The 24,604-nt window shown below is 39.5% G+C and overlaps 1 protein-coding gene across 1 annotated transcript; it reads right to left on the bottom strand.

Annotated features, from left to right (window-relative positions):
- Positions 1 to 1,015: 1,015 nt before the first annotated feature.
- LOC145158517 (uncharacterized) lies at positions 1,016 to 1,462 on the bottom strand. Its single transcript, XM_079077405.1, has one exon. It carries the CDS (start codon positions 1,460 to 1,462, stop codon positions 1,016 to 1,018), a length of 447 nt encoding a protein of 148 aa, XP_078933531.1.
- Positions 1,463 to 24,604: the final 23,142 nt, after the last annotated feature.

Here is a 24,604-nt window from a genome sequence, read left to right as displayed (position 1 = left end):
GAAACCTACACTAAACCTAAAACTAGAAAATCTATTTTGTATATGTATTTTATATTATATATATATATTTTTTACATAAATATACAACCGGGCCCCCCGTGGGTGTACGAGACGGAAATACCGACTCACGACCCCGGTCCCGAAAATAAACGGGGTTTAATTCTACCCCCGCCCCCGCTCCCGCTCCCGTTTTTTTTTAAATTTAGTCTCGTACGGTATCGGGGTCCCATGGGAATGGGGTCCCATGGGGGTTATCGACATCCCTAAATGGTCGAGCAAAATAATGTCGCCATGACATGGTTTAAGGATGTCACGTCGTGGTGTAGTCAGATGCAGTCACGATTAAACCTTTTGCCATGATGTGTTGATGGTGTCCACGTCGTGGGTCCTTCTCATACCATCTTCTAATATTGAAGTAAGGCATTGACTCTTTGTAACATGTAAGAACATTTCCAATCTTCTCGTTAGGAAAATATTCATTTAAGAACTTATCTCTTCGTTATGTGCGAACCCCACATTTATCCAAGAATATGGTCTTCGATTATGATCTTCAAAATTGCACGTCTTCTTCATCCATTAAGCTCCTTTATCGCTTCACATACTTTTTTTTGTAAAACTAAAAAACAAATTTAGAAGACTAGAGAAACACATGAGCAATTAGTTAGACTAAAGATAAAAACTAAACCAAAATAAAACTGAAAATGAAAAAGAAATCAAAAGGAAAAGAAAATGCAAACTGTAAACATCGGGTTGCCTCCCGAGAAGTGGTTTTTTTAGGAGTCGTAAGCCGGACTCATTTCTTCTTCAATTATCTCCACTTCTTCATACAAGTCCTCTTCGATTTTATCTACTTCTTCTTCATCTTGAACCTTGGGTGTAGAAATGCAAACACCTCAAAAGTAAATGGAATCGAGGCTCTTGGCTTCAAACCTTTGACTTTTTCAACATTGGGCTCCTCCTAAACCTTAAGCTCTTCTTCCATCATATTTTCGATTGCAACTAGCTCATTAAAGTATTATTCCATGGCCTCCATCTTTGACACTTCATCTTTTGGCTCTTCATGGTTCACTTTAGGACTCATCTCAAAGGTAATAGCATCATCTTCCACACAAAGTGTGAGATTTGAGTCATGGATGTAAACTAGTGCTCTTGCGGTACTCAAAAATGGTCTTCCTAAAAAAATTGTAAGTTCTTCATCCTCTTTCACGTCGAGAACAAAAAATCGACAAGAAATTTTTTTTCCCACTTTAACTAGTAAGTATTCAATTATTCCTCTTGGGTATGTGGTTGAGTGATCCACCATCCGAATGGTTATCCTTGTGTCTTGGAGCTTTGGTAATCCGAGCTTTTGGTAGAAAGAGTATGTCATGAGATTAATGCTTGCCCCCGAATCGGATAAAGCATTAATAGAAATCGAATTTCCGAATTCAGAAGGCAATGTGAGTTGACGTGGATCTCCCATATTGATTGGTAACCCTTGATAATTGTAGCTGAACACAACTCATGAAGAACTATCGTTGAGGCCTTTTCCAACTCCTTTCTATTACTCATTACATCTTTTGCAAACTTTGGAAGTTTCGTCATTGATTTGAGGAATGGGGCGTTAATCTATAACAGCCCACAAACCAGGATAAAATTTTTCATTTTTAAATAAGAATATAGTTATTATATTGTTCCAAAACCCATTACATAATAACAATGTCAAATCATCAGAGTAATAACATCAATAAATGCGGAAAATAATGAGGGCAGAATGTTGTGCCATCACGTCGGGCCCTTCCCCTTAGTACCGGAAGTACCTGAAAACATAAATACAAATTGTAAGCAAAAGCTTAGTGAGTTTCCCAAAAGTACCACATACCAATCATAAATAAGATGGTGCTATAGACCAAACCATAGTCTTATAAAGAATTTCTTGCCGAGGGCCAAATCTCGGTCTTACAAACAGTTGTCATGGGCCAGATCCTGGTCTTTCATACAGTTGACATGGGCCAAATCCTGGTCTTTCATACAATTACTAGGGGCCAAATCTTGGTCTTTCATATAATTGACATGGGCCAAATCCTGGTCTTTCATATACATATCTCAAATATAGCTAAAAGCCTATATCACAAATAATGGGTCGGCCTTGGTGCCTTCGACCCATTGATACAGTGAGAAAACTCACCTCGTGTTGCTGATAAATAACTAACTGCTCGGCTACCGAATCGGAAGATCCCACACTGAACATACACAAATTATCCTAATCAGAGATAGGTTATAAACCATAATCGTGGGCCTAAGCCCCAAGTCCAAAATCCTAAGATAAAGGCCCATTCACCTTTCCCATAATGGGCCAAATCAACCTTGGCCCAAAACACAATAATGGGCCCCGATGCCCAAAAGTCCCAACTCATACATCTTAAGGCTCACTAACAGAATTTCGAGTCTCATCCATCCTAAATAGGCCAAAACCCAAACTAACTAAGGCCCAAAAGTCCAAAGCCTACTGAGAGGCGTACGCTCGGTGTACTCGTCTGATAGCCATTACGCACAATGTGTTGGATTAGGTGTCTAAGCCCATAACTATAATTGGTATGAACTTGAATTGATAGCAGCACAGTCCTTTTGGGTTGCCCTCAACCTAGCAACTGGACAAGGAAATTATGAAAGGAGAGATATTAATTTATAAGATTAATAAATTAATATATATATAAATGATTTATTAATATGTTAATGGATTAATATATTAATTAGAAATCATTATGTTTAATTAATTGTTAGCCAGAAATTAATCAGAATTGATTTTGGGGTTAAAAGAATTAATTATAAGGTGCAGGGACTAGTTTGCAATTATCTAATAGTTGAGTGGAAGGCTCTAGAACCCCCTTGAAAGAGGGTGGACGAAATCTTTAGGGGAAACCCTAATAATTTCGTCCATAGGGGCTTGGATAAGGCCCTTGGGTTTGCTTAGGCCCTAAGCAAAGGATAACTAGGGTTTCCCTTTAACCCTAGATCCCTCAGCTATATAAGGAGCCTCCTGGTTCATGTTTTTGGTCACTCTTTCTTTGGAAGAAACCCTAAGGCCGAGATTTTGCATACTCCCTCCTCTCTCTCTTCTTCTACTTTCCTTCTTGCTAGTTTGGGTGTGATTCCATTAGAGGCATTACACTTGTGGTGCTAAAGCTTCCAAGAAGATCAAGATCAAGATCAAGGGAATATCAATTGTTTGCTATAACAATTGAAAGGTATGTAAACCCTAAACCCTAGTTTGTTAATTTCGAAATTAGCCTCTCTCCTCTAGGGTTCTTGTTTTGCAATTCAAAGTTGTATGTTCAATAGTTAAAACATAGATCCAAAGTAGGTTGCATGTGAACTTAGGAATTGTTTTCTAGTTTATTTGTTGTACCTAAAACCCATCAGTGGTATCAGAGCCATTGTTGTTTTAAATTGAATTGCTACAATTGTTGAATTGCAAATTAGGGTTTATAGCTATTAAACCCTAAAGGCCAAATTTTCGATTTCTAGGGTTTTGGATCAAAGGGTTTTTTCGAAAACCCTAGCCTCCAAAGAACCCTAATCGAAATTAGGGTTAGGGTTTTGAAAACCCTAGCCTCCTCCCTTGTAAATTTCGAAATATGCTAGAGGATAACTAGGGTTTCTTGTTTTTGGATAATTGTTACTTAATTAGATTAATTGGATAATTATCCTTACCCTATTTTTCGAAATTAGAGGGATAAGGATTAGGATTAAATTAATTGATTAATTTAATTAGATAATCCTTACAAGATTTAATAATTTGATTAATAGTTAATTAATAGATAAATATTAAATCTAGTTAATTGGTTTATTTAAATTTGAAATTAATAGCTTAAATTTCGAAATTTATATAAACCCTTGAAGTTTTAAAAAGTTTTAAAACACACCTTATATATATTATAATTAAAGGTTTAATATTATATGTATAAGAATATGGTCAGTCAAATCGCTAGTATGCCTCATTCACGAAGCTAATCTATAAGGGGGGTATAAGGAAACTGCCTATAAAATGGTAGTTGAATGGGTGTCCACTCTCACCCACCGCTTCCTTGATTAGTGGAGGGTCGTTAGCAGAATGGATTTGATAGGACAACTACTTCTCATTAAAAGTATAATGATATTAAAAGTACTAGAACATTGTTTTCAAAATCCCAACTCTAGTTACTTTAGGAAAAATGTGAAAAGTATGCTAATCCATGAAATTGCACATTATGCTTTATTGGTCGTTAGTGGAGCGTGTGTGGTTAACCAGCACACTAAAAGGCACCAATAAAGAGTAGTAATGGGTATCTCATAATTTTCATTTTGATGGAGCGTGTGTGGTTTACCAGCACATCAATAGTTAAAGACAATGAGGTTACCAAGCACATTTGCATGGTTATTCACATCTTGTTTGTGATCCTCGGCATCCCAGTCACAAATAGAAGAGCATAATCTGAGATTAAAACATGCCATTGAATAGTTTCAATGTATCTCAAAAGAATTAGGAATTTCACTTCGTTTGTTTCGTCTAATGGTGGAATTGGTGAATCGTCATTCGCCTACCTTTATGAAATTTGCACTTGGATCTCGGCATCCCATTTCTGAGTTGTGAATCTTCATAGTTGGATCCTAACCTTGATATTATATCTTTGGGTTATTCTATTAAGGTATCTTGAAATCTAACTAAAACTTTCTTTCTTTTCAGATGTCTACTCCTGGAAACACTTCTACTTCATCCTCCTCCAACCAGAACTTCTCCTTGCTCAATATATGCTCCAAAGTCGTTATGGATGGCTCAAACTATAACGATTGGATGCGCAACATCAAGATGGCTTTCGTTTCGAGAACAAAGAATATGTTCTTGAAAAGGAGCTCAAAGAGCTTGATGAGAATGAAGCTACTCCTGAAGATCTTGCTGCCTACAAGAAACATTACGATGATGTTACCAAAGTGGCATGCATCATGGTGGCAACTATGTCCCCAGAACTGCAGAGGTACTATGAGGACTACTGGCCTTTCGAGATGAACAAGGACCTTATGGAAAAGTACCATAAGCGAGCTCGTCAAGAAAAGTTCGAAGTAGTCAAGTCACTCATGGCTTGCAAGATGAAAGATGGGGAGTCGGTTGTGTCACATGTGCAAAGAATGCAACGCTACATAGAGCGTTTGGTCAAGCTCAATATTCACTTTGATGAGGAATTGGCCATTGACATGGTCTTGAACTCACTTCCTGAATGTTATGGTCAGTTTATTTTAACTTACCATTTGAACAATACTGAGCAGACCTTGGCCCAATTGCACAACTTGTTGCAGACAGCTGAGGCAGGGATGAAGGGTAAAAGTATACCCTCCACACCTGCTAGTGCCCCTGTTTTGGCTATTGGACAGGGAAAGGGGAAAAAGAGGAAAGGTCCTCCCAAGCAAAACTGGAAGAGCAAGGCTCAAGCTGGGTCATCTAGTAATGGCCCAAAGGCTAAGCCCAATGGTTCCACTCCCCATGTTTCTGATCCAAAAGAGGCAGTTTGCTTTTACTGCAACCAAAAAGGGCATTGGAAGAGATCTTGCCCACAATATCTGCAAGATATCAAGGATGGCAAAGTGAAGCCATCTTCGGCAGGTATTTACACTATTTCTGCTAATAACTCATTATCTTCTCGTTCATGGGTCCTTGACACAGGATGTGGTTTTCATATCTGTTCTGATTTGCAGGGTCTAAAGGAAAGTGAGGAGATAGAGCGAGGAAGGATAAACCTGATCATGGGAAACAGAAAGTCTTCACCAGTAACCAAGATCGGAGTTTATCAGCTTCTGCTTAGTAATGATGTTAGATTAGATTTAATAAATTGTTGCTATTCGTCTGAGATGACGAGAAACATTATTTCATTTCATGCATTGTTCAGACAAGGTTTTACATATTCTTTTAATGATTTGAATGGTTCAATTTCTGTTTATAAGAATGGTGTTTTTATGTTTGAAGCTTTGCCTTGTAATGGTGTGTATGAAATAGTGACTTGTGTTGATAGCTTAGGAAATAGTGTACTTAATATTGACTTGTCTAATAGTGTAGACAAGGCATGCTTGTGGCATTGTCGTCTTGGACACATTAACAAGAAACGCATAGCCCAACTCCAAAAGGATGGAGTGTTGGAATCATTTGACCTAAAGTCAGATGATATGTGTGAATCTTGTCTTTTGGGAAAGATGACAAAATCACCATTCACAGGGTCTTGTGAAAGAGGTGAAGGTCTGTTGGATCTCATACACATAGATGTGTGTGGGCCCTTCAGATCAACTACAAGAGATGCTAATCGATTCTATGTGACTTTCACTGACGATTATAGCAGATATGGATATATCTACTTGATCAAGCATAAGTCAGAAACTTTTGAAAAGTTCAAAGAGTTTAAACATGAAGTCGAAAATCAATTGGGCAGAAAGATAAAGATACTTAGATCCGATAGAGGCGGGGAGTATCTTAGTATCGAGTTTAACGACTATCTGAAAGAATGTGGGATAGTCTCACAATTGACTCCTCCTAGGACACCACAGTTAAATGGTGTAGCTGAGAGGCGCAATCGAACCTTGTTAGACATGGTTCGTTCTATGATGAGTCGGGCTTCGCTTCCTATTCACTTCTGGGGGTATGCCTTAGAGACAGCCGCCCACATCCTCAATCTTGTCCCTACAAAGAAGGTTGCCAAAACACCTCACGAAATGTGGACACGGAAAGTTCCCTCGTTAGCACATATTAAAGTCTGGGGTTGTGAAGCTTTCGTAAGACGAGAGACTCACGACAAGCTAGCAGCTAGAAGTGAGAAATGTGTTTTCATTGGATACCCAAAGCAGTCTTTTGGATATTTGTTCTACAGGCCTAGTGAAAACGTGGTCTTTGTAGCACGAAGAGGAGTCTTTCTTGAAAGAGAGCTCATATTCAAAGAGGACAGTGGGAGCACTATTGATCTTGAAGAAATTCAAGAGTCAGCCAATGAAGGAACCTTAGATGACACTAGCACTCAACCAGAGGAAACAGTTCCTGTTGAACCAATCGATAACTCATTACCTCTTAGAAGATCCACTAGGGTGAGTGTGCCACCTGAGTTGTATGGTTTTCATATTACTTCAGATGGTGACACATTCATAAGTGACAGAACACTGGTAAACTTAGATGAACCAGTCACTTATAAGGAAGCAATGGCAGGCCTAGAGGCTTCCAAGTGGAAAGAGGCAATGGACAACGAGATTAAGTCCACGTATGACAACCAAGTTTGGAATTTGGTTGATAGTGCACCAGGTCGTAAGACAGTTGGGTGCAAATGGATCTTCAAGAAGAAAACAGACATGGATGGAAATGTGCACACATTCAAGGCTCGACTGGTTGCAAAAGGTTTCACTCAAACCCCAGGGGTTGACTATGATGAAACCTTCTCGCCAGTGGCTAAGATTAAATCTATTAGGATATTGCTCGCCATAGCTGCCTTTCATGATTATGAAATCTGGCAGATGGATGTCAAAACTGCTTTCCTTAATGGGAAGTTGGCTGAAGATGTTTACATGAGTCAGCCAGAGGGTTTTGTTGATGCAAAGTTCCCTAATAGAGTGTGCAAGCTTGAGAAATCCATTTATGGATTGAAACAAGCATCTCGCAGTTGGAATCTTTGCTTCCATGAGAAAGTCAAAGAATTTGGTTTCTCTAGAAGTGAAGATGAGTTCTGTGTGTATATCAAAGCTAGTGGGAGTATAGTAACTTTTCTGGTGTTGTATGTCGATGACATATTACTCATTGGTAACGACGTTCCAACCTTGAAAGAAGTTAAGTCTTGGCTTGGAAAGTGTTTTGCCATGAAAGACCTTGGAGAAGCTGCCTATATTCTTGGGATTAGAATATTGAGAGATAGAAAGAAGAGACTAATTGGACTTAGTCAGAGCACATACTTGGATAAGGTACTAAAGAGGTTTAGTATGGAAAATTCCAAGAAGGGAGAGCTACCTATCCAGAGCAATACCAAATTGAGTAAGACTCAATGCCCGAGTACAGATGTTGAAATAGATGACATGAGTCGTGTACCTTATGCTTCCGCTGTCGGATCGATCATGTACGCTATGACATGTACTCGCCCTGATGTGGCATTTGCGTTGAGCATGGTTAGTCGCTATCAGGGAAACCCAGGTAGAGCTCATTGGATAGCAGTTAAGAATATACTCAAGTATTTGCGAAGGACAAAGGACTGGGTTCTTGTGCTTGGTGGCAGTGATACTTTGAGAGTAGATGGTTACAGTGATGCCAGCTTTCAGACGGATAGAGATAACTTCCGTTCTCAGTCAGGCTGGGTATTTTTACTGAATGGAGGAGCAGTTACTTGGAAGAGTTCCAAGCAAAATACGGTGGCTGATTCTACTTGTGAATCAGAGTACATTGCAGCAAGTGAAGCGTCGAAAGAAGCAGCTTGGTTGAGGAACTTCATCGGGGATCTCGGAGTTGTTCCAACCATCCAGGAGCCTATGGAACTGTTCTGCGATAATGAAGGAGCGGTTGCCTTGACAAAGGAACCGAGAGATCATGGTAAGACCAGACATATCGACAGAAAGTACCATTTCATCAGACATAGAGTTGAAGAAGGCCATCTTATAGTAAAGAGGGTGTCATCTGAAGATAACCCAGCAGATCCCCTCACAAAGGGTCTGAGTAGGGCTAAGCATATTCAGCATGCTCGGAGCATAGGACTGAAAGATGATATTAGTTTTAGTAGTTAGATTAGTTTTTGAAACTTGTAACAAAGTAAATGTAATTGACTTTTGGTGATTAAATAATAAAGTATTATTTATAAGTTTGGCTACTACCTTTTGTCAATTGTTTATTATTGTGTTTCATTTTTGCATGTTTTACTTCCTGAATAATGAGATTATTCAAACTCCACAGTCGCTCGTACTCTTGGAAGTAAGTAGTGAATTAAGACTGTCATGAATTGGATTGCAGATTGTCTAAGGATAGACAGGGCAATAGAATTGCTGCAATGTTCATGAGTACTCAGAAATTGAGATTTGAGTATTGGATAAACCCACGCTCAGAGTATTACTTCATGGAATTCATCACGAGTAATACTGAGACGATAATATCTTATAATCTTGAAACGAAGATATATGAGTTGTAATTTACAAGTCGGTTGTGCATTGGTGATACGAAAACGCATCAGTAACTTGGTGTTATAAAACGTATTGTCATGCATAATTTGATGAGTAAAAGATACAAGCATATGAGTCAATGTTTATTCGTTCCTTTTGCCCTAACAGGAAAAGCGATATCTGTGGGCCCCTCGATGATTTGGTGTTGACTTATGTGATGGGCCCAGCCAGGACTAAATTGATGTGTTCAATTAGAAGTCCTACATCATCACAAATCAGGAATCGGGAAACATAGATTCTGGACAAAGAGATTGATTATATTCCATGTCTTTTGTCTGGGGATATCAAGCAGAACGAAGGGTTATATGATCACTTATCTTAGGACACGTAACTGACTGGGTCAGAGTTCGGCAGCAGCTTTTTGGAAGCTACAATTTGCTGGTCAAATTTAGAAGGCATACTAGCAATTATAGTTACAGACTTATCCAAGTGGGAGACTGTTGGATTAGGTGTCTAAGCCCATAACTATAATTGGTATGTACTTGAATTGATAGCAGCACAGTCCTTTTGGGTTGCCCTCAACCTAGCAACTGGACAAGGAAATTATGAAAGGAGAGATATTAATTTATAAGATTAATAAATTAATATATATATATATAAATGATTTATTAATATGTTAATGGATTAATATATTAATTAGAAATCATTATGTTTAATTAATTGTTAGCCAGAAATTAATCAGAATTGATTTTGGGGTTAAAAGAATTAATTATAAGGTGCAGGGACTAGTTTGCAATTATCTAATAGTTGAGTGGAAGGCTCTAGAACCCCCTTGAAAGAGGGTGGACGAAATCTTTAGGGGAAACCCTAATAATTTCGTCCATAGGGGCTTGGATAAGGCCCTTGGGTTTGCTTAGGCCCTAAGCAAAGGATAACTAGGGTTTCCCTTTAACCCTAGATCCCTCAGCTATATAAGGAGCCTCCTGGTTCATGTTTTTGGTCACTCTTTCTTTGGAAGAAACCCTAAGGCCGAGATTTTGCATACTCCCTCCTCTCTCTCTTCTTCTACTTTCCTTCTTGCTAGTTTGGGTGTGATTCCATTAGAGGCATTACACTTGTGGTGCTAAAGCTTCCAAGAAGATCAAGATCAAGATCAAGGGAATATCAATTGTTTGCTATAACAATTGAAAGGTATGTAAACCCTAAACCCTAGTTTGTTAATTTCGAAATTAGCCTCTCTCCTCTAGGGTTCTTGTTTTGCAATTCAAAGTTGTATGTTCAATAGTTAAAACATAGATCCAAAGTAGGTTGCATGTGAACTTAGGAATTGTTTTCTAGTTTATTTGTTGTACCTAAAACCCATCACAATGTACTCCTTAGTACGCTCAGCGTACTAAGCTGCTTACCACCTTAAGCCATTTGGTGCTTAATCCTTGCAGCCACTCGATCCAACATCCAGATCTCGACCATTATGGTGTTCTAAGACATAAAGTTGGCAACTTTATACCTTAGCATGTCTTAATGGAACCCGACATCCATTTTTGTCCAACAAGGCTCACATTAAGGACTTAGATTCATGCATGGACTCATATCAACCACCAAGATGGCATTTTAATGCATCTAAAACATCAATGGGACTGAGATATAACACTTCTAACCTCTGGAGTTGCCCAAACTCACAAAAGAACATATGGGACCAAATTGAACTCATAAACAATCCCTAAACTATAATACTCAAAATAATCATCAAGGTAAAAACTTGTTACCTTCAAAAGCTTCCTAAGTTCGAGTAGACTGTGGATCTAGAAGCTCAACCTCAACAAATGCATGATCTCCAAGTTCTTCTTCTTGAAAGCACACCAAAATTCCACAAAAGTCACTTCCAAGCTCAAGAATCACTCAAAGGTAAGTTAGGGTTTAGTGGGTCGTGAATAGCAGTGGAGGCTAATAAGGGTGAGTGTCCAAAGGCCATAATTATGCCTAAATATGGCTCATGCCCTAAAATTTAGGGTTTAGTCTTTGGTTGCGTACACCACGTATGCCCAGCGTACATGGCTAAGCTTCCCGATCCAAGGCGTGCATGTATACTAAGCGTACAAAAATGTACGCCCAACATACGAGGGGGACCATTTTTGAAAAATATTTTAAAATTCAAGGACCAAAGAGAAAATACCTGAAATCGAATGTTACAAATCTCCCCCACTTGAATTAGACTACGTCCTCGAAGTCTGCTAATACAAACAAATCTGGGTAGTGCTCTATCATCTCGTCCTCCGGCTCCCACGTCCACTCGGAGCCCTTTTGGTGCTGCCATTGCACCTTCACCAGATTCACCGCCGCGTTGCGTAGAGTCTTAGTTTTCTTGTCTAGAATCGCAAGTGGCCTCTCCACGTAATTTAGGCGCTCATCCACCTAAATGTCATCCAGTGATATCACTACTGAATCATCGGTTACACACTTCTACACTGAGACACGTGGAATGTGTTATGGATCTGACTGAGCTCATCATGAAGATCCAGTCGGTATGCAACCCTGCCCACACGGGCAATAATCCTGAAAGGACCAATAAATCGAGGGCCTAGCTTGCCCCGCTTCCAAAACCGGATGACACCTTTCCAAGGTGACACCTTCAGCAGCAACAAGTCTCCCACCTGAAACTCAAGGTCCAAACAACATTGTTCAATATAACTCTTATGTCGACTCTGTGCAACCTGTAACCTGTCGCGTACCTATTGAATCAAATATGTGGTCTTAAGAACCACCTCAGTTCTTCCCATGACCCGATGACCAACCTCGCACCAACAAACGGGGGTCCTGCACCTCCTCCCATACATCATCACAAATGGTGGCCGGTCAATACTAGCATGATAACTTTGTTGTAGGAGAACTCGTCCAGTGGAAGATAAGTGTCCCAACTCCCTCCAAAATCCAATACACACGCCCGAAGCATATCCTCGAGTGTATGGATCGTCCACTCGCTCTGGCCATCAGTCTGAGGGTGGTATGTCGTACTAAAATGCAACTGAGTGCCTAAATCCTCATGAAACTTCCTCCAAAACCTGGAGGTGAAACGGACATCTCGGTCTGAGACCACTGAAACTAGCACCCCATGCCGAACCACCACCTCCCGGACAAAAATATCAGCTAGCTTCTCTGTGGATATGTTCTATGCAATCGGAATGGAATGCGCACTCTTGGTCAATCTGTCCATGATGACCCAGATGGAATCAACACCACGCATCATACGAGGCAATTTTGTGATGAAATCCATAGTTCTCCTCCCACTTCCACATGGGAATGGGTAACGGTTGCAACTTGTTGTGGGGTCTCTGATGCTCAGCCTTGACCTTTCTACAAGTCAGGAACCGCTCAATAAACCAAGCAGTTTCCCTCTTCATGTCGGGCCACCACTAACTCAACCTCAAATCTCGGTACATCTTTGTGGCCCCCGGATGAATAGAAAACTTTGATTTATATGCTTCCCTTAAAACCGTATGTCTCACCCCCACCTGATGTCGGAACCCAAACCCTACCACACTGCATCAACAACCCCTGATTGTCTCTGATAAATAAAGGAATCTGCCCTCTAATCCGCTCCGTCTTCCAATTTTTGTTTTTCATTCCCTCTACCCGAGCCTTCTTGATCAAATCCATCAGAGGCGAAGTGACAGTCATCCTCAAACAGGTATCTCAAATGGATGAGTTGGCCGCCTTGCGGCTCAAGGCATTGGCCACCACATTGGCCTTCCTAGGGTGGTACATGATCTCGCAATCATAATCCTTAACTATGTGACAACCTGTTATTTTCGATATTGTAAAAGTCAACCAAAGTCAAACTTGGGTCAACTAATGTCAATCTTGTTGTTTTGATCTATCTTATTAAGTTTAGATTTAAAATCTCTATGTGTTTAAGCCTTTTATTAGAAGTATTAGAAAATTTGGAAGTGGAATGCTTAAATCCGAGAACCCTCGCATAGGCTTCAAGTTTCGGACCGAAAACTCTTCAGACCGTAAACGCCTCGCGGTCGGAAACCAATTTCGGCCGTAAACCCTTCGGACCGCAAACCTCATTTGATTTGCATTCTCGGTCGAAAACACCCAAGTTCTATCCACTTCACACTTCACAACCAAGGTGTCCCATCAAGATTTCGGCCTTATACATATGGGGGGACCGAAATCATCACCTCACTTCTACACCTTCTAACCGAAAACACACACTTTGCTCTCAAGATCCTCAACCGAAAACTCCCCATTCTCTCTCAACTATCATCCGAAAAAGCCTTGAATCTCCTTCGGATCTAGCTAAGAACACCAAGTGTTCTTCGTTTCATCAAGCTATCACCTTCCTTTTTGGTGATCTCCAACCGAAAATGCTTGGATCATCTTGGTTTCACCAAGAACGCCAAGATCTTCATGTGGCCGAAAACCCAAGGCTGACCGAAAACGCCTTGCAGCCTCACGAAATCACTTCTAACACTCTTATTTGTAATTGAAACTTACAAATTAGGCTATTTCCTTAACATACTTGTCATTATATTCACTAATTGTATACATATATATTACGTGAAATGCTTTTAGGACTCGTTTTTGTCACGAGACTTAACTTGTGGAAATAACATCCTATATCGAACCTTCATTCGAATCACTCATATAAGGTGAGTTCATACCCCTACAATTTAATTTTTTCAATGTTTTAGGGGGGAATACAAGCAAAACACAATATAATTGTGTTAACACTTACACATGAAAGCAAACAAACAAAAAATTTCTTATGCTTATAAATATTGTTAAAACCATTTTCAAACTCTTTTAAACTATTTTAGATTTCTGTTTATATCAAAATCGTATTCATTTGTATATTTATGTATAATTAGGCTTTAACGGACTTAGGACTATTGTTAATACCTTAACTCCTGTTCCTTGTTTGGTTGTCGGCTTAGGGTAGGATCACTAGTCCGATTGTCGGCTAAATCATAATTATACATGCTAAATATATACATGAGTATTAAAACTCATTTCAAAGACATACTTAACTCATTTGTATATGCTGAGCAAATGGGTCTTTTCTCCAAATCATTACAGTTCAAACAAACATACTAGTAAACTATAATAGATATAGTTTAGAGAATCAATTCATACTATTTTCTAGACCAGAGAAACATTACATGAATCAATACATGAATACTATTACTTTTCATTACAAAGTTATATGTTATAAACAAAAAGGATTCTCAGTTATTACTCGTAATACGTTGAAACAATTTGTGAGTCATTTTTATGTACTTATCTATGTATGGGTAAAAGTCTTGAGCTTATAACCAGAGTCTCTTGTAGGGAGAACGATGACAATTGTGTATAGATCTATTTCGGGACTGACAATCCCGCACCTTGGCTGTTAGCTACAGTTGGGACTGTCAGGTCTACGGGTGACAAATTTCGTTAACAGTTTTGACGCCTGAAAAACGTCGTTATCAGGCAGACAAGATTAGTATGGTTATAAGAACTCACAAGGAGAAAATCCTGACCTATTTACGAGTAACATGTATTCAAAGAACTTCATTTGATTGGTAATCTTACAATCGGATTACAAAACAAACTTACTTTAGTGGTGTTATTTTAAATAATACTACTGCAAGTCATTATTTTCCATTATATGCATACAGAAAGGTTCATACATGAACAAGCATGCTATTTTTTTAGTAAAGATAGTCTACTTTTATGGAAAACATACATTATACTATTTCATAGTACAAACATACATTATACTATTTCAGAGTACCAACATACATTTACCCTATTACATAGAACAAAACATACAAACATTTGGGTCTTAGGGTTGAAGACTACATTTCATTTATTATAGAAAATATGGGATTTTCTGGGAAGTATACTAACATTTTCATGAAACAAATACAAACATTAGACTTTAATTACTTATGAACTCACCAACTTAAATGTTGATACTCTCTTTCAGAATAACTTGTATTCTCAGGGAACTAGTAGACAGATACACTAGCACAGGTTTTGAGAAGACGGAGCATGTTCAAGACTCATCTTTTATTTTTGCTATGCATTTTGGTGTCATACAACTATACAAAGAACACACATGTATTAACTACATTATTAATGCAATGGATGTTGTTGCTTGTTTTACTATTGTGCATTGTTATGATACTATACATGACGTCATATGCCCCCGGACGTTTCCGCCGTTCAGGTTTGGGGGTGTGACACACTACATCCAACCACCTCTGCTGCTGCATATTTAAATTCAGTTGATCCATCAAATACTTCAAACTCTTGTGGTCGGTGTAGATAGTACACCAAACCCCATACTGATAATGTCTCCATATCTTGAGGGCAAAGACCACAACCCCCAATTCCAAATCGTGTGTGGGGTAATTCACCTTGTGAGGATTCAGTTGCCTTGAAGCGTACGCAATCACGCCACCTCTCTACATCAGAATAGCTCCCAAACCCGAAATTGAGGCGTCATAGTAAACCACAAAATCATCCAAACCATTGGGGAGCGCCAGAATCAGAGCCTCACACAACTCCTATCTCGGATTCTCAAAAGCCAACTGTTGATCAGGCCCCCAACGAAAGATCACACTTTTCTTTGTCAAACGGGTCAAAGCACAACAATCTTGGAGAAATCCTGGATAAATCTCTGATAATACCCCGCAAGACCCAAGAAACTCCGAATCTCTGATGTGGTCCTTGGGACCTCCTAATGCATCACAACCTCGATCTTGGCCGGGTCAACCAAGATTCCCTTTTGGTTGATGATGTGCCCCAGAAACTGCTCCTCGTGCAACCAAAAATCACATTTGGAGAATTTGGCATAAAGCCTCTCCCTCCTCAGGTTCACCAACACCTCTCGCAAATGCTGCTCGTGCTTCTCCTTGGTCTTGGAGTAGACAGAATATCATCAATGAAAACAAACACAGACCGATCTATCATTGACCTGCTGACCCAGTTCATGAGATTCATGAACGCTGCAGGTGTAATGGTGAGGCTGAAGGTTTTATTCTTCACATCCTCATCCTTGACCCTCATCTGGTGGTACCCTGATCACAAATCAATCTTGGAAAACCAAGATGCACCCTGGAGCTGATCGAACAAATCATCAATCCTCGGGAGTGGGTAACGGTTCTTTATTGTTAGCGTATTCTGCTCCTAATAATCAATGCACATCATGTACGAACCGTCCTTCTTCTTCATAAATAAGATCAGTTCCCTCCACAGAGAACTGCTCGTACGAATAAAACCCTCGTCTAGCAGCTCCTGCAGCTGCATAGACAACTCATGCATCTCTGGTGGCGCCAGGCAGTACGGCGCCTTGGCTATCAGAGCCGCACCAGGCACCAAGGCAATCTAAAACTCAAGCTGCCTCTCGGCAGGCACCCCCGAAAAATCCTCAGGAAAAAAAGGAAAAGCCCTCACAATGGGTACCCTGATCAACTCTGTCATGGACTCAACCCGTGAATCAGAAGCATAAGCTAGAAACTCGGAACAACCCTGTTGCAGATATCTCCTGACCCTCGCAGCTGAGTAGAGAATTGGCCCATGCGAAGCTCTCTCGCCAGAAATAACCAGTTCTCCCCTTCTTGGAGTTCGAACTCTCACCAACTGCCACTCGCAATCAATCACAGCCTCATTGGGGCATAACCAATCCATCCTGATGATAACCTTTGATCCTCACAAGGGGATCGACACCAAATAAATAGGGAACCTCTCGCTAAACATTTTCAGGACACATCCACGGAAAACCCTCGAAGCACTAACAATATGGTCATCCGCAATCTCCACCTCCATATGGAAATCCAAAGTCCCTGGAGCATCTCAAAACTTCTTTCTGAGCGCAAGAGATACGAAGGATCAGGTAGAACCCCGAATCAAACAGAACATGAGCAGACAAACCGTTGACCAAAAAGGTCCCTATACAAGATCATAATAAATATAAGCAAAAAAGGAAAGAAATAAAAGATAGGGTCAGAACAAATACCAGTAACTACATCCAACGTTACACGGGCCTCATCGGTGGTCAACTAAAAAGACCTGTTCTTCATCACAAGAGCCTCCGCCTTGCCCTGGTGGCCATCGGTAATCATTAAAGTGGCTGGCGCAGGCGCCACCACTGCTCCCCCAGACAATCTCAGACAATTAACCTTTTGTGTCCGATCTGATTGCAATGAAAGCAAATCAGAGCCCTCTTGGGGCAATCCCTGCTCATATGGCCCGACTGGCCACAATTGAAACATCCTGAACCTGCTGCTCGGCAAGCTCCACTGTGTGGCTTGCTGCACTTGGAGCAACGACCCCAGCCCTGCTGGCCTCTGGTGTGGGTATCGAAGGTCTTAGGCCTCTTGGCCTGACCAACAGCTGTGTGAACCTGCTTTGGCTTCCGCTTCGCCCGGAGCTCCAACTCAATCTCCCGTTAGTGGGCCTTCTGATGGGTTTTGAGCATTCTAACACTCCTATGGTGTACATGCAAACCTAGAAACCTTGGATCTATGTTTGACTAAGATACATGCAAATAATTATTTTTCCAAGGTTCTTATCCTAACTAGCATGGCATGGAGTACTTGAATCAAATAAAACTAGTAGAATTACTTACCTTGTAGTAGTAGTTGATTGCTTGGAGTTTCAGAGCCTAGCACTAATAATGTGGATGCCTCAAATGGAAGTCACAAATCACCACAAACTTGGAAACTTGAGAGAATAGTCACAAACTTCTTGAAATCGGCCCTCTTAGTTTACACACATCAACTAGTGTTATTTCAAGAACCAAAGCCTCCTTTATATAGTGTGGTGGATTAGGGTTACATCCATGTAAACCCTAATACCCATGTCTTTTCATTTCCATGAGATCCATGGGTTAAAGCTCCATGGAGTATCCATGGACTTTCCATGCAAGCCTAGCCCATTCCAAATAAGCATTAGCCCACACTATATAAATACAAGAGCCCATATTTAATTAGTAATACTTTTGATCTCTAAATTAATTCTAGATTAATTATAGATCAATACTAATTAAATAATATGATTTTATATGAATATATTAGAACTTATAATATATTAATAAATCGTAACTTATACTATTCTCAAAAGATTATCCGTAAATTGTTTGGGTGAAGTGCAACCCAAATGGACCATGCCGGGTCGGGTCAAGTACATACCAAATATAGTTATGGACTTAGACACTATCTCCAACAGTCTCCCACTTGGATAAGTCTAATAACTATAGTTGCAAGTATGACTTCAGGAACCGATCAACAATCGTAACTCTTAAAACTCTGTTGAATTATGAAGCGCCATTTTAGATAAGTGGTCATATAATCCTCTGTTCTAGATATCAGTCGGACAAATACATGGAACATGGTCTTGCTTATTGTCCAGCATTTGTTTCCCGATTTCCGATTTGTTTGACATAGAACTTAACTGAACACATCAATTTAGTTCTGACCGGGCCCGGTACATAGGTCAAAACAAAATCATCGAGGGACCCAGATATCGCTTCTAATTCTAGAAGGAACAGATAAACTTCGACTCATATGTTTGCTCTACTACTTGTTGAATTACACATAAAAGCACGGTTTATAACATCGAGTTACCAATGTGTTTTCGTGCAATCAATGCATAACCAACTCATAGGCAACAAATCATATCTCTAGGTTTGAAGACTTATATGATATTACCGTCTCACGATCACTCGAGATAAATTCCATGAAGTGATACAAGTAAGCGTGGGTTGAATCCAATACTCAGAACTTATGAGCACTCATGAGTGCTGTAGCCCCGCTTTGTCTAACATCTTAGACCTCTACAAGCCAACCCATGACAATCTTGATTCATATCTACTTCCAACATATGACCGACTGTGGAGAGTTTGAATAATATGATATAAACCATAACATAATTATTCTGGAAGTCAAAACATGCAAAAAGAAATAATAGTAAACGATTAACAAGAGATAGCAACACTTTACTCATAAATAACAGCTTTTATTTATCATCAAATGTCAATTACATTTTACAAATGTCAAGATTATCTAACTACTAAAACTAATATCATCCTTCAGCCCTATGCTCCGAGCATGTTGGAGATGCTTAGCCCGAGTCAGTCCCTTCGTGAGAGGATCTGCTGGGTTCTCATATGATGATACCCTCTTTGCCACGAGGATTCCTTCTTCGATTCGATGTCTGATGAAGTGATATTTTCTGTCAATGTCTCTGGATCTCCCATGATCTCTTGGTTCCTTGGCTAAGGCAACCGCACTATTGCTGTCACAGAAAATCTCCATTGGCTCCTTTATAGCTGGTACAACTCCAAGGTCTCCGATGAAGTTCTTTAGCCATATAGCCTCCTTTGCTACCTTGCTTGCTGCTATATACTCTGATTTACAAGTGGGATCAGCCACTGTCTCCTGCTTGGAACTTTTCCAAGTAATTGCCCCTCTGTTTAGAGTAAAGACCCAGCCCGACTGAGAGCGGAAATTATCCCTGTCAGTCTGGAAGCTAGCATCATTGTACCCTACAACTCTCAAGTCCTCACTGCCACCGAGGGTAAGGACCCAGTCCTTAGTCCTTCGTAGGTACTTGAGGATATTCTTTACCGCAGTCCAGTGTGCCTTGCCAGGGTTCCCCTGATACCTGCTAACCATGCTCAAAGCAAAGGCTACATCAGGTCGAGTACACGTCATAGCATACATGATCGATCCTACAGCTGAAGCATAAGGTATTCGACTCATTTCTGCTATCTCAGCCTCAGTACTAGGGCTTTGTGTCTTACTCAATTTGGCGTTACTCTGGATGGGTAACTCTCCTTTCTTGGAGTTATGCATGTTGAACCTTTTCAACACTTTGTCCACATAGGTGCTTTGACTAAGTCCAATTAGTCTTTTACTCCTATTTCTCAAAATCCTTATCCCTAGGATATAGGCAGCTTCTCCAAGGTCCTTCATAGCGAAACACTTCCCAAGCCAGGACTTTACTTCCTGCAGGGTTGGGATGTCATTTCCTATGAGTAGTATGTCATCCACATACAGTACCAAAAAGCTGACTATACTCCCACTAGCCTTGATATAGACACAAGATTCATCTTCACTCCTTGAAAAGGCAAATTCTTTGACTTTCTCATCAAAGCAAAGATTCCATCTGCGAGGTGCCTGTTTTAATCCATAAATGGATTTCTCGAGCTTACACACTATACTGGGGTACTCTGTACTGTCAAAACCCTCTGGCTGAACCATGTAAACATCTTCAGCCAAGTTTCCATTAAGGAAAGCGGTTTTGACATCCATTTGCCATATTTCATAATCATGAAATGCAGCAATGGCTAACAGAACCCTAATAGACTTAATCTTGGCCACTGGTGAAAAGGTCTCATCATAATCAACTCCCAGAGTTTGAGAATAACCCTTTGCAACCAGTCGTGCCTTATAAGTGTGTACATTACCATCCATGTCGGTCTTATTCTTGAAGATCCATTTGCACCCAACTATCTTACGATCAGGTACATTGTCAACCAAGTTCCAAACTTGATTGGCATACATGGACTGTATCTCGCTATCCATAGCCTCTTTCCATTTAGCAGCCTCAGGGCCTGCCATGGCTTCCATGTAGCTGTTAGGCTCATCCAGATTTACCAGTGTGTTATCACTGATAAGTGTCTCACCTTCTGCAGTAATATGAAAACCATAATAATGCTCAGGTGCATTCCTAACTCTGGTGGAACGCCTCAGAGGTATAGATTCTTCAGTCGGCTCAACAGGAGTTTCCTCCTCAGGTTGAGGGCTAGGGTTTGAGGTTCCTTCACCACTTGACTCTTGAATTTCCTCAAGGTCAATTTGCCTCCCACTGTCTCCTTGGCTCATGAATTCTCTCTCTCGAAAGAATCCTCTTCTTGCTACAAAGACCACATTATCACTAGGTCTGTAGAAGATGTAACCAAAGGATTTCTGTGGGTAGCCGATGAAAATACTGATGGGTTTTGAGCATTCTAACACTCCTAAGTGTACATGCAACCCTAAATACCTTGGATCTATGTTTTCTCTATTAGACATGCAATTATGAACTTTCCAAGGTATTACCCTATCTAGCATACAATACTTGATACTTGGGTAATCAAATGGATAGAATACATACCTTTGTTTGATGTAGCTTGTCTCCATGAAGCTTGAGTGCCTAGTGCCCCAAGTGTGACACCTCAAATGGTTCACACAACACCAAATGCACATGGAATGACTTGAGAGAAATGGAACACTCCTTGAAATCGTCTAGCCCTCATATTCACACATTAGTGCACGATTTCTTGAGCCATGGGATTCTTTTATATGGTGGCTATTAGGGTTACGCCATGTAACTCATAACTTTACCCATTCCTTATGCTCCATGGATTTTAACCTCCATGGAGTATCCATGGGTCACCCCATGGACTTAGTCCAACATAAGGAATCTTGGATCACAAGCCCACATATATAAGAATGAATGATTTACACAATCAACCCATATATTTAATTAGTCTCCTTTTGATCACTTAATTAATTCCAAATTAATTCTTGATCAATACTAATTAAATAACCTTATTAATATATTAGAACTTATAATATATTAACCAACCTTAAGTGTTATTTCTCTCATTATAGTATATCCAAATGCATGATGCCATGCAACCCAAATGGACATTGTCGGGTCGGGTCAAGTCTTACCAATTATAGTTATGGACTTAGACATTAATCCAACAGTCTCCCACTTGGATAAGTCTAAAACTATTATTGCGTATGACTTCAGGAACCGATCAGCAATCGTAGCTCTCAAAAGCTTCTGTCGAACTCTGACCTTGTCGATGAACTCTGACCTTTGTCAATGACTTGTCCATTAGATAAGGGATCATATATTCCTCCATTCTAGATATCATATGGACTGAGACATGGATTATCAATCATTCTCTCTGTCCATTTGTTGTTTCCCGGTTTCCGATTCATGATGACTGACTGATTGAACAAATCAAATCAGTCCTGGCTTGGCCAAGCACTCATATGTATCATCTTTAAATCATCGAGGGGCCCACAGATATCGCTTTTATCCCGAAGGTAAAAGGAATGGATAAACTTCGACTCATATGGCTTGTCCTACTACTTGTTGAATCATACACAAAGGCACGTTTTATAACATCGAGTTACCAAATGCGTTTTCATTCAATCAATGTATAACCAACTCATAGTAACAACTCATATCTCTAGGTTTGAAGAATATAAGATATTATCGTCTCATGATCACTCGTGATAAAATCCATGAAGTGATTCAAATGAGCGCGGGTTGAATCCAATACTCAGAACTTATGAGCACTCATGAGTGTTGTAGCACCACTTTGTCCACCAACTTGGACCTCTACAAACCAACCCATGACAGTCTTGATTCATATCTACTTCCAACATATGACCGACTGTGGATGGTTTGAATAACTTAATCATTCAGGAAGAGCGACTTAGTTATTCTGAAAGTCAAAACATGCAAAGTGAAACACAAGAATAAATGAATCAAATATGGTATCAAACCCTATGAATATAAATAAACACTTTTATTTATCACCATACTGATTACTCATTATTCATTGTTTCGGTTTTATCAACTTTATACTTGAACTAAAAACACTAGTTGCCCCATGCTCCAAGCATGTACACTATGTTTTTCTTAAACAATAGCTTTGTCATACACCAAGTATGCACTCTATGTTTGTCTATGATCCTTACTTTGTGAAATAAACCAATTGAACATAATTTCAATGATTCTAATTTCACACTCCCAAATCCTTATCGAAAAATGTGAGAATTTCAAATTCCTATCATTTATCGAAATCTGTTTAGATTTTAAACTTATATGCACTGACCCTCCTGTAATGAATATGTACAAAGTCACAAAGACTTGTCAACAGTCATTATAAGGTATTCCAATGGAGATCAACTCCATGGAAACTAAGTCTCATATTCAAAGTACATTGCTTTGGACATGCTTCTTGCATTAAGTTTTCTAATCTTACACAGATAACTTCCACCTATGGAGACAACTCCATATTCTCATTTTGACTATCACTTCTGAACAAGAGATGCCTCTTTTCAGAATATGTCAATATAGTCCTTCCAAAATTAGCACTATACTTCCAACTGTCCCTGAGCAACCAATCTTTGGTAAACCTCAGATTGTCCTCGACAATTGCTTAATCATTTTAGTCATATACAATTCTAGACCTTTTCCCTTCTTAATGCCTCTGGGCATTTGGAAAAATTTAGAAATGACAAATATTATAGCACATGCAATCGATCCTGTACCCAAAGCAAATGGTACACGATTCATGATGTCTCACATAAAGACATGATTCTAGACCAGTCTTTTGCTACAATATTTTTATTTGCCATGTTTTCAAAATTTGACTATGAAGAGGGATGCCGTAATCATAATCGAATTTTGAGAACGCAATATATAGAATTTCCTTAAATTGAACCAATCCAACATGAAATTCATATATATATTCTTGACTAAAGATGATTAAGGTCTCAATCTAAGCCTTTAGAACTGAAATGAAGTATATCCTCTCCCTTAATTATAGCAAAACAACTTTTTCAATCCCTGCAGCCTCACGAATTGAAACTTTTGTTTTCTATAATTAACATTGCTAACTTGCAACACTAACAATAATTATCATGCTCCCACTAACATGATGATTATTAGCATAACACTTATGCTCCCACTAGCTTTGACATGTACTCAGAAATCAGTTGGACTTCTAGAAATCAATACTTTATTGACTTTCTTACCAAAGTTCAGATTTCTGATACGAGATGCTTTGATAAAACTTTATCAAAATCATACACCTTTCCTTAGATAGCATGCATGTGTGTCTAAACAATTTCAGAACTATGAAAAGGGATGCCGTAATCATAGTCTCAATTGTTTAGACCTTTTGCCATCTGCTTCAAATCTACTTGGTGGAAGTGTTTCCTCACCATCATTTTCATGAATCGGAGAGAAACCTTATGACCCTTAGATTTTATGGTGTATGTGTTCTTATCCATGTGAATCGTCAAAACCATAGTCACAAGACAAGGATAATGACAAATCCAAACTCATATGGACTGAACTTATGCAATCTTAACTTCTTGCCACCTGGCAGTACAGGGCCTGCCATTGCTTCCAAGTTGTTATGCAACCAATTGAGAACTTTCAGAACTCCTATGCAAAGCCAACTTTAACTGGAATGGGCACAGAATATGTCAATACGATAGGTTATAAACCTCTAGTCGTGTGCTAGTGAAGAACCTCAGGATTTATTCTTGATTAGTTCTTGAAATTCTTTTTAGGATCTTTAAGACTCCCACTATCCTCTTGACATATAAGACTATCTTGCCAAATATTCAAGAGATAGTGCGGATTCTTTATCAAGACAAACACTTCACACAATTGGCCTTAGTTGGTCTTTGTT

This window comes from Lactuca virosa, chromosome 2 (genome assembly GCF_052849685.1).
Source record: "Lactuca virosa cultivar CGN04683 chromosome 2, Lactuca_virosa_CGN04683_v6, whole genome shotgun sequence".
NCBI classification, from domain to species: Eukaryota; Viridiplantae; Streptophyta; class Magnoliopsida; order Asterales; family Asteraceae; genus Lactuca; species Lactuca virosa.
The sequence above is the reverse complement of the archived record's forward strand: the minus strand, read 5'-3'. Positions and strand labels throughout refer to the sequence as shown.